Raw genomic sequence first — 12,524 nt, 5'->3', positions numbered from 1 at the left:
TATTTCTATCAAATCAAGAGTTGTTGTTTTTTAAGTCTACAAAGGCAACATAGAATCGACCTCTACGTTTACTTAAACATTTCTGCATTCAAGCAGTAAGTGTTAATATGTTGTCCCTTTTTTTCTTTTTTGTTTGCGTATCCGGGCCTAAGGCCTGCTTGTTCTTCCGAGTTCGCATATCTTATCATTTTCTGCCCATGTTTTTAATCTGCGGTTAATTATAGTTGCAAATATCTTTCCGAATATACTATTTATAGGATATCAAACGAGCGTCATCTTACATATCAAGTTTATGTCCCGAGTGAACTAATTTTGCTTTGTCACGAGATTGAGCGAGCTTTAGAGAGTGACAAAGCAAATTTATTTCACAAGGGACATAAACTTGATGTGAAGGGGGAACAAGTTTTGCATCCTATTTTTTACCCACGTTCTAAAAAATGAAAATATCGTTAAAATAAAGCAATATTTTGCTTTCCTATAATAGGAAACGCGGATTAATACATCATATTGGTGATCGGAATATCAACCGCTTCACTCCAGGAAAATGTATGCAGCGTAGAGGCAATGTACTTCCTTTAACTAGTCAAGAAAATAAACAAATTAAGACAGAATCAAGTCGGAATCAAAATTTAATTCTTTTCAATTGAGGATTTGGTTTCAAATGCAATAATGTAATTCATCAAAACACTTGTAAAGTGTAAACATTTTGAACTTAACTACGTGTCCTAAATCTCGCCTGAACGTCAGTCGGCCATCACTGTCGAGCTAGTCGTCATATTAAGAACTGTTCACAAACAAGCAGATAAAAGGAAGCATTAGGAGTGGCACACACGACAGCAGAAGCCGATGTGAATAACAGGGAACTGTATGTCTCAAATAGTTGTGGTTAATGTTCAGCATCGGAGGACGAGTCACTGTAGATCCGCCAGTGACGCCGGCTCATCTCGGCTTGGAATTCCCACTTGTCGAGATTCGATGTTTATGTTGAAGACTTCACCGTAAACTGAGCCTGGAAACACACACTGTCTACAACCTAGAATGAAGATTTCAAGCCTATTGTGTTCTGACTCGGAGCAGTGTTTTTAACCCCTACATGAGAAACCACGGCCATGGCACTGGCAGTGATCGAGATACAATAGCGCCTTTCATCTTTTGGTGTTGTGCAGTCCTGACAACATACACGCTGAAGGTATTGAATGGCCTCATAATATTCACAACTCTTCCAAACAGTTGTCCGTTTGGCCAAATCCAGAGATGCCAACCATTACGCTTTTGGCGTAATAATTACGATTTTCATACCCGTTTTCCGCTATTACGCTTCGCATTAAAAAAATTACGATTTTTAACCAAAAACCGCCGATAGTCTGTCATGTATGAAATAACACAGGCAACAGGTTGCCAACGCACCGCTTCTAGGGAACAAACTGCCGAATCACCGCAATGCTAAACAATCTCAGCATCGCATGGCATTCCAGACGATTCCTACATTATATTAGATATTCAAAGTCACATGATGTCTCATATCGAAGTAAGGAGCTGTGTGCACGTGTTCGCTCCATCTCAGTACTTCCGTTTCGTGATTCAGCGATCAAAATGTCAAAACGAAAGAGTATCGACACAGAAGGCACGGAAACTTCAACAAAGCAAAAGAAATTAGTTCAAAAGTACAGACAGGATTATAGTAAGGACTGACCATGCCTGAAACCGTCACAATTAGGTGAAACGCACGTTTTGTGTATATTGTGTAAAGTTGACTTTTCAATCTCTCATGGTGGCCATTACCACTGCAAACGACATGTTGGAACGAAAAAACATGCCGATTATGCTGAAGTATGTCAAAGTAGTAAAAGTTTGTCAACTTTCTTTAAGCAAGAGACAGAAGTTAATTCAGTTACAAATGCTGAAGTTCTTTTTACACAATCTTTGGTTGAACACAATCTTCCGATTGCAGCGTCTGACCATGCAACAAAATTATTCAAAAACATGTTTCCAGATTCGCGAATAGCAAAGGAATACGCATGTGGAAGAAGTAAAACTACTGCAGTTATGAATACTTTAGCAGAAGATTAAACAGAAATTGTCAGAACATATGAAAGTGGGTCCATTTTCTGTTTGTACTGATGGCAGCAATGATGGGTCTAGTAGTCAGTTGTACCCAATTGTTGTAAGATATTTTGACAGTAAGCTTGGCAGAGTTGTGACTGTCTTGTTGTCAATGCCTGACAGCAATGGGAAATCAAGTGGTGAAAACATTTTCAGAATTATGGACACTGAATTGAGTCAGAGAACATTCTTTGGGAAAATTGTGTTTCATTTGGATCATATAATGCCTCAGTCATGATGGGAGTCCACAAAGGTGTGTCAAAGTTTGTTTTAGACAAAAATCCAAATGTTCACATACATTTAATCCACCTAGCTGCACAAAAGGAATCCAAAGCTTTGACTTGCATCATAGAAGAGTTTTTGATAGACTGTTATTTTTATCTTGACAAAAGCTCTAAAAGAAAACATGAAGTGCAAGAACTGCAACAGAAATATGGAATGAAAGTTAAAAGTGTGATAAAGCATGTGTCAACTAGATGGCTGTCACTGGAAGATTGTGTTAAGAGACTTGTAGAACTGTGGGAACCTTTGAAAGAATTTTTCATGTCACAGCCAGTACCAAAAGTAAAACAGAAGAAACTAAAAGACAGTGAAAGTAAGAAAACTAAGGATCATAACCATTCAACAAAGGAAGAAAAAAAGCAGCAACACTCAAAGAAATATGATCATGATGAAACAGCAAAGGAAACAACTAAAGCCTAATCACAAAAGAATTTGAAGCACAAGGAGAAAAGTCAAAGTTCTTCCTCTGGACAGACTGCCAAATCAAAGGCCGAGAAGAAGAAACAAGAAAGTAGGAGTGAGACTCTGGAGGATAGTCACGGTAGTGAGTCAAGGATTACAAGAATACAGGCAGGATTTCAGGACCCCAGAACCAAACTGTACATGCTCTTTTTGATAAAAATTTTGCCTGTTTTCAATAAAGCCAATCTGGCTTTACAAATGGAGTCTCCCCAAATCCATAAAATGAGAAGGATTCTACTAGGAGTGTTGACAGATCTCTATGTGAGATTTTTAACTCCAAAAGCTGTGTCAGAAGCAAAGAACATTTTTAGTATTGACATTGAGAATAGAAGGAACCAAAGAAATAAAGAAGAGATAGTTATTGGAGCTGCAGCCAGGATTTATATCAAAGACCAAACTGAAGCTGGAATAAAATCTCAGACAGTAGAAGATTTCTACAGAGAAGTCAGACGGTTTTTTGTGAATTCATGTAACTACATATTGAAATCTTTTCCATTGGAGATGGAACTTCTTCAGCATGCTGAAATTTTGGACATTGCATTGAGAACTACTACAGAGTTTCTTTCATTGGAGTATTTCATCAGTAGATTCCCAGTTCTGACCAAATCCTTGCAGGCTGAATCTGGTGATGTCAGTGACAGTTTGGAATCGGAATTTCTCAGTTATCAAGTGGTCAGTTTGAATGAGGAGATCCTACAGTCAGAGAGAATTGATGAAGCTTGGAATTTAGTATCATTACTTAAAACCCCAGAGGGACAGATGAAGTGCAAATTGCTGCCACAAGTGATGCTGGGTATATGTGTAATACCACACAGCAATGCTGATAGTGAGAGAATTTTCTCTCAAGTGAGGAAAAACAAGACTGACTTTAGGCCAAATTTATCAGTAGACTCACTTTCTTCCATGATGATTTTGAAATCTGAACAATTAAAGTGCTATGAACAAATCCCAGAAAAGAATCTTTTGCAGAAAGCAAAGAAGGCAACATATGTTTTGTCTACAATAATAATGATAAAGGTGAGCTCAGTTGACTTTTTTATCATTACACTTCTAACCCCCCAATTACACTTTTTCATCAACATCATTACACTTGGGATCAAAATAGGGTTGGCATCTCTGCAAATCATTAACTTTTACGGGCGACGCCATATTTGCTTATACTCACGACAGACCTACTTTTTTGTGTACTTATTTAGATTGTTATATTTTCGTTTTATGTACAGAGAATTGAGTTATTAAAGGATTGAAAACGTATGCTTGTAACAACACCAAAAATAGATTTTAATTAATTAAGTATTCTCGTTTTACATGCTCTCAGAAGGTGTGAAAACTTTTGAATGAAAATCATGAATGGACTGATTAATGAAAGTAGTACCGGTAATGTCAAAGTTTACGTTTTAGCCAATCAAATCTCTCGAAAGTGTTATGAAACCGCTTTACGAACTACCACGTGGGTTATAATTAAAGTAATACCCTGTAGTAATTAGGATCATCTCGATGGCCATTTTTGTAGATAGGTACCATGGTGCCTTTGCTCCAAGAGGAGGGAAATTCGCCTGTGGAATACATTCTATTAAATAAGACCTGCACGTAAGGCATAATTAGGTCACATGATGATTTGAACATTTCCGGTAACAACATATCTAAACCCGATGATTAACCACCCTTTAATATGTTTATACCATTCAGTATCTCATGTTCTGTAATCGTTGACTCCAGCGCATTGTGAATTTCTGTTTGATCGTCAGCATCATAAACACTTACTGAGTGTAAAAAACTCATCTTTGTTCAAAGATGGAACTTGAAACAGATCCTTAAAATATTCGTACCAAACATCTGCACTTATATCTATTTGGCAAGGCGTATTGCAAATCGTGTATTAAACTTGCTTCCAAAACAATTTACTGTTATGAAGCGACCTCTCTAGGATATTTAACTGTTGTTTTTTAAAAGAAGCAAACTTACATCTAGTGATTGACTTGTATATATCACGAAGCTGCCTAAATGACACTAAAGAAGCTGGACCCATGCAGCTTCTGTACCGTCTAAGTGCTCTCCGGGCCTCTAGCTTACTGCAGTGACATTCTGTATCATACCATTTGCCTGTGAAGTGTCTTTAATCGTCCTAGCAATCCGCTTAAATATAGAGACAGCATGTAGCAAGGCACGTGAAACTATAGAACCCGAAGTACTGCTGTATAACAAGTCAGTGGCACGGCTCAGCTCTTGCTTACAACAATCCGTTAGCTATCTATTAGGGAACTCCTCGCACCGGCCTAGATTGTGCTGGTAATGACATTGACAGAGAAAGATGGTGCGATTCGAGTCTACTCTACTGCTGAAATGTTTTATAACAAGAGAAATGCTAATCGTAAGAGGCGACTAACGGGATCGGATGGTCAGGCTCGTTGACTTAGTTGACACATGTCATCGGTTCCCATTTGCGTAGATCGATGCTCATGCTGTTGAACACCGGATTGTCTTATCTAGACTCGATTATTTACAGACCGCTGCCATATAGCTGGAATATTGCTGAGTGCGGCGTAAAACTAAACTCAGTCACTCACTATAACAAGAGAAAAGGCTGTAGATATCAGACAGTAATCTACCAAGCTGGCGCTATTGCGACAATGGAATGTTTATTCATCAAAGTCACCATCAAAGTCACCACGACCATTCATAATATGGATATCTAATGATATGCATAAGTCAATGAGGGTTTGGCCAAATCTGTTTACAACAGTATCTTATCTGATCGAAAGGATATTCATGTTCATCAGCAATGTTATCACTCGAGTAATCAGCCACACTACCAGTTCGCGCATTTAAGTGTCCTCCTAATACATTACTAGGATTGTTCCTTCAGTTTGTCAATAAATCCAGAATAATAGTTCCTGGAAGATTTTTGCCATTTCTGTCTGGTTATTTGTCATAAAATGTCGAATATGTGAAACAATAAAAATGTTCCTAAAAAAGCTCGATGAAATTAAACCAAAGAAATGGAAGTCTGACACTACATCAAACTATATACTTCCCATGCTATGCACAAGTTGGAATAAACTTCATAAACGATTTGGTCACTACTGATTGGCAGTTGCTAACCTTTGAAAAATTCCTGGAATATCCAGGCATTAAATTTTTGTCACTATATGCCTTGCTTATATTATTTCTTGCAAGAGCGTATTAGATGCGAGAAAGGCAACAGTATATTTTATGATACTCCTGACATGTTGACATTTTGTTTCTGTGCTCCGTTTGTCAGGTCAGGAACGTGGCATGTTTTAACAAGACAGTTAAAGCAGTGGTTTTTGGTGTAAGAAATTTAAACACGTCTACCGGAGGTATAGTAAGATGTATTTGGTACCGTTGGAAAGCTTTGGTTCTCCAGTTTTCCAAAACCAATGTTGCCAGACTTGAAAGTATCATTCATTTTCCATTGGTTTCCATGGTCACCATGTTATTTTTCAGAGAACATGACTGCAAGATATAAAGGAATAGTGTGAATAGTGAATGTATCATTTTTCAGAATGCCTGTGCTGACTCAAGCACTGCTTCACGGAGCCAGGGAAAGCAATAAGTTCAAAGTCACAGTTATCCTATTTGTCGCTATTCGTGCTTGAAATTCTTGTTTTCCTCGCATCTTTAATTTCCTAACTGCTGAGTATGGTATAAGTACAGAGCCGTGTATTTGGTGTCATAAGACACCTCACAGAGTCAGCCTTCTAACAAAATACATTTCAGACCAGTAATTGTAAAGCCGCGTGTGATTCAGGGCGTGTCCATGGTTACCATGCATTTTATATTTAATCACAGAATGCATTATATCATGCCTGTATTAAATAAATATTGCTTTTCAGGAATGTTTACTGGTGTTCATGGATGATAAATGCATAAACACGTTCAAGGTGTGTGTGTGTGTGCCAATTACTTTCAGCAACATTCTTTATGTGAATAAATCAAGCATAACATTAACACTTTTCTTTATACATATCTTCAAGTGGTTGCTTGTGTAACATGCAACTCACATATTTACAAACAGGGAAAATTGTTTGGAGGTCAAGGTCAAATTAACATGCTTGAGAATTTCAAAAACGCGTCAAATTCATAAATTTTGCAGTAAATATTGCATATTTTCTTATTTATTGACATGCATCGTCGCTTTAGATACCGGATTCTCTACTGTATAAAACGCGATGCTGCAAAGATGAAAAATAGTGTATAGTACTATTTCTGGTGTTAGGGAGGAAAAGGATCATTTCCATGGAATTATGGATGATTTTCAATGACTATCCAAGTTTTGTAATAAATCAAGGACAACCTTACGTTTTCCTTTCTCTGTATGTTTCAGTGATTATTCATGTATCAAAACTAGTTACAGACAAACACAAACGTGATGGTAACATCAGCACCCTTCGATTAAATAGTTTGTAGAGTATCGATTGAAATATGTTATGTACACAACATTGTTTTTATAGGTGAGGTCAGCACATGTTCATGATATGTCACATTCAGACAGGCCATCTAGACAAACCTTCCATACAATGGACTGCATAGGATAAAACAGACATCTGTAAAGCAGAACACAAATATACACTGTGGTTCAGGATGAGCACTGAATGCAGGGAAATCCACATCTTAACCTGTAACACTGAAACTAGACGAAATCTGTTGAAACATAAAACTAGTTCCTGCGAACTGCATTGTATGTCATCACAGTCTACTAAGGTTCTCCATCTTGTACTTCAAAGATACGTTTTAGTATTTTCACAGGCTGGCCTATATATGTACACTAAACGTCACAGATTATGTGACAACCACTGGCACTTTCTTGAAGCTGAACGCTGCAAAACAGAATGTACAGATACACTGAATCTCTCATTTCGTATCTCATGACAACATGATGGGAACTGGGGCTTTCTTCACTCTGGCTCCATCCACAGGTAGGGTATGGCGAATATGGCAGACAAATATGGCCGTGACACCAAGCGGGTTACTGATTACTCATTACGTGCTTCCTCTAGGTATTTCCAGTGGAGGGGTGAAGCAAGGAACGTTTATGTTTTGTTGTTGAAATGAAGACCTATACTTCAAGAGTTGTACAATTTCCTCTGGCTTTGCCATATATTTACCGAGGAAATCTTCTTAGTAACTGTTATGAACTGCCAATGGTATTCTGTGGTGCTTGCGTGTCATGAATGCATGCATGCCTTTGATAAGTCCAGGTGTGTAATATACTGAAAGCCATTAAAAACGGAATTGGTATTTGTTGTCCTGAAACTTACAAAAGTTCTATTGAAGATTTTTTCCTGCGATACAGAGGATGTAGGGATAAAAGGCTGTTCTTCTGGCCCATTTCGAGTTCAAGTCCCGGAGCATTCCTCTCACATGAACTTTGATACTTAAAACTGAACCTTTGACATTTCTCGTAAACACAACCACATTCATGAAACACGTTGTGCACATGCATTACCTGCACCTAGGCCCTGTAAAAGCACAAGGAATTGTGGAACTCAATCACTTTGAGAAAATGCCACACTTGACACAAGACGAAAGGAATCAGGTTATCGGTATGGTTAGCCAAGGTGCTTCAGATGTGATGATTGCCAAGCACTTTTATGAGCATCCATCCACTGTAAGTCGACTCAGACAACGTTTTCCGGCTACCGGAAGTGTTGCTGATCGTCCGCGACCTGGTGCACCACCTGTGATAACAGCTCAACAAAACCGCAATGTCCGAGTTTCACACTTGCGAAATCGGTTCCAAACAGCTGATGATTAGGCAAGGAGGACAATTGGGACAAGTCAACGTCATTTCAGCGCCCAAAAGGTGCAAGGACGCCTTGCTGCCTTCAACATCCGGTGTCGTCACCCGTACCGTGGTCCAACCTTATTGCAACGCCACAGACTTGCCAGACAGCGATGGGCAGCAAATGGGGCCAATCTTGGCAACAGGACATGGCCAGATGTCATTTTTTCAGATGAATCCAGGTTTAACTTATCCTTTGCAGATGGACGTCCACAGATTTATCGACGTAAATGTGAAAGACTTGCGCCAAACTGTGTCCTTGAACATGATCGTTTTGGAGGGGGTGGTGTCATGATCAGACCACAGACCATCAGAGGCTGCAGACCATCCAACAGCTGTTCCTGAGAAATGTGTGTCTTTCAATGCCCCAAACACTGCGAGCATGTCTTGCAGCGCGCGGTGGACACCCACGATATTGATTGCAAGTGACCCCTCCTTTGTGTGATGTCGTTGTTGCGACACTGATGTTGTTGTTGACTGGACATTTTCAGATGAAATTATTCACAGATGTTCACTTAAAACATATCTGCCAGTTAGGTTTATATATGTTGAAATTAGTGTGAGTAAAGAAAGTATGAATGTCAAATTGCATTTTTAATGGCTTTCAGTATAGTAGAAGAGGCTCACCAGGACACAAGCGTCATCACACCTCACAGCTGTGCATGTTTCAGGAGAGGGTCCATAGATTGCATGCAAGAATAATCGAATACCTGCTTCCACCTGTATTGAGAAAAAAAAAGGATTCCCTCAACCTCTCGTGTCCAAGTTAATTTGGCAATCTTGCCATCCATGAATCGACCAGTTATCATAGGTTTCTGTGTTCAGGAGTTCCTGTGTTCAAATGAGATCCTTTGGAATATATATTAAGTAATTCACCATGGCATTTGAATGAATAGAAAGTAAAACAGACAGTTGCAAAGATAGACTGAATTATCTGGAACAGTGTGCAGGTGGAATGCAAGGAGAATTGGCGCAGAGCTGTATTCACATGGATGCTAAAAGCTGCTCCAGTCTAAGTTTGAAAACAAGTTTAAAGCAGCTACATCATACACAGAGAAAGCTCTACAGTGACCGCATATGAAGGCCAAAGACCGTGATGAACTGAACATATATATTCATTGTAACTGCTGGAATATGACAACAGTATGGCAGACATTAAGTATTTGAGGGAGCTAGAACATCCCAAAAACATGAAAATTATCATTTCCAGGTTACCTAACAAGATGCCGGACAGATGGCGTAGTCAGGAGTTTGCCATTCACGAACAATGGGACAGAAAGGTAACATTCCAAGATTGAGTTAGCTTTGTTGAGGAACAGGCACATATGTTAGCAGATCTATTGTATGCTAACATTGAGGACGGAAGACGAGTGCCACGACGAGTTAACAGACAGAGACAAGATAAGAAAAGCGAGATTTATGGATGTCTCCTTTCTTATTGTGTATAACACAATACATGTATGCAAGGTATTATACACAATAAAGAAGTTGACATACATAAATCTCTCTTTTCTCATGTATTTCGATTTTAAATGACCTTCAAAGAACAGAAGAGACAGGATAAGATGAAAGGTACAAGAGGCAATAGCTTTGCAACTAATGTCGAAACACCAGACAGAGCCACTGTTATCAAGATGAACCATAGAGACTTTACCATAAAGTTAACCACCCATATCCCAATCAAAGACTAAACAGAATACTTTTAATATGAGTAATGTGGTTTGAGCATTACGTAGCACTGACAGCCTGTGACCATCCAAATACAATAGCTCGTACCAATACTTAATAGCCCTTGTGGTATACACAAGTTGGAGAGGAGTAATGAAGATACGAAATCCATCAAACTTTCACATTCATGTTTCAAATAATGAAAAGGTATTTTTGGAGTTATGAAAACAAACCTTGAGTCAGACTGTGCCATTGTTTCTTCGGTCGAGGTTGTAATGGATGACACCATACCTTCAGAGAAAAATGGCTCGCCAATAGCTACACAGAAAGAGGTGGTTGCTTATGGCCTGATAATACTTCAAGCTCAAAGTGCAAGGATGCAGCTGCTGGTGATGTGTGTGGTACATCTGATAGTATTAGGTAAGCAAAACAAACTGACAGTGGATGTAACCTTGTTTACCTGGTTCACGTGTTTTAATTTGTTAATCAGAGTCACGTGTTTTGTAGAAGTGTCATAGAGATAGAACCCGTACCCTGATTGGTTAATCGTGTTGACGTCTGGAATTTTAAGCTATAAAGGTGTTGTGCAATATCGAGTCTGTGTTTAGCTAGGGAAATCCCATGTTATAAATAGACAAAACGTGACTTGAACCGTCTCAGCGATGATAAACATAATCTATTTGGGTCAGTTCACAAGATTGTGTAGTGTTGACTACTCGCTGTGTAAATAAAGCTAGTGTTTCGGATAGCTGAACAGATTGCTATTAATGAATTCCACATGCCCGCTGTCGAATATATTTGTGAAGCGTGTATTTAAATTCTGGACATCCAGCTTCCTGTTCTGGTTCGCCAGCACTGTAAAGTGAAAGACCAATATAATATCAGCTTACATCACACCAGGAAGCGGTTAGCTTCTCTAGACCATATATTCGCTACAGCGCTCTTTTAAGGAGATACAGTAACAATCTGAAATCAAATCATTTATAAAGCATATAAAAAGAAATATCTTGAAGAATGTTTTTTCGTAAGTCAATATTTGTAGCCAAACACATTAAAAACCTCATGTTCCGGAAACTACCGAGAGTTAATGAGCAGGATTCGACTTCACGTAACCTGACATCATAGTAGGGGGGGGTGACTTAAGTGAGTGAGTGAGTTAAAATTAAAAGTCACATCGGCAATGTTTCGTCATATCTTGACTAAGTTGACTTAAGTACAGTGTTTAGTGGATAACTAGCATTCACCATGGTATCGTCGGACAATAACACGAGTTCATATTTCGAATGTTCGCACAATGACCTTTCACATTTGCACATGCTAATATTATCTGTAAATAGGTTTTGACAGCAGAACATAAAGCGAAGTAGATCTGTCATGTAAAGACGATCAATTAGATATCACAAATTCATTAATATCAGAAGGGGAATTTTTTATTATCTGTGTGATCCGTGATTATAGTCTTTAACTAGGTCTTTTAGTTCATCAAGGTAGTGATATATTTGTAAGTAAGCTTTCTGTGCACGACCACAGTCAGAGTTCTAATCCCTCTTTCACCACAAGATGCCTTGGTTTCCTCGTGTGGGAAGACCACTATACACATCCACAAGAAAGAAATCTAATGATCTGAAATCCAAACGTACACAGATTAAGAAAAAGTGAATATTTAGACTCGGAGATCAAGTGAGAATTTCACACTTTAGAGAAGACGACTGAAGAAGACCATGCTGCAGAGATGGAACAGCAGTTTTTCTATTGCAAGACTTGGTGAACCATCCAATACAATGCAGTTTCAATGGGAATTTCAGACAGTAGTCAAGCTTGCTGACAGTGTTTGGACAGTGGAAAGTCGACGAAATACTTAAGAAAAGTAAGAGGTTAAAGTTGGTTATTTGGAAAACTTTGTAAAATGGATAGGTTACCCCAAAAAGGTCACAGTAATAGTTAGATTGTACTCTTACGTGTTGAAACCAAAATATTAACTGGGAATCAGTTCATAGAAAATAGGTGCGAAACGAACAAACAACAAAGATATGTTATGTATTCTAAAATTAACTTTCTAATTAACTGCAGAAATCAGTACAAATCATTACAAAGATATCACTTTGACACTGCAAAATAGAGTAGCTGTCTACTCTTATATACTTAAGTAAAAGATGCTAGAAAAGTCAACCCTAAGGCGATTGATTCTGGTATAATCTAATTG

General features: G+C 38.5%; 1 protein-coding gene across 1 annotated transcript in view; it reads right to left on the bottom strand.

Moving 5' to 3' along the window:
• Window positions 1–10,691, bottom strand: part of LOC124280131 — a 42,626-nt gene extending 31,935 nt beyond the window's left edge. Inside the window, exon 1 of the mRNA XM_046716021.1 lies at window positions 10,555–10,691. Within this exon, the coding sequence (XP_046571977.1) occupies window positions 10,555–10,610 (56 nt within the window). The 5' untranslated portion in view covers window positions 10,611–10,691. The remainder of the gene's footprint in view (window positions 1–10,554) is intronic.
• Between the last annotated feature and the right edge of the window lie 1,833 nt (window positions 10,692–12,524).

Source organism: Haliotis rubra, unplaced genomic scaffold (genome assembly GCF_003918875.1).
Source record: "Haliotis rubra isolate DU_JTF1 unplaced genomic scaffold, ASM391887v1 Scf260, whole genome shotgun sequence".
Lineage (NCBI taxonomy): Eukaryota > Metazoa > Mollusca > Gastropoda > Lepetellida > Haliotidae > Haliotis > Haliotis rubra.
This window is presented reverse-complemented; position numbering and strand designations above follow the sequence as displayed.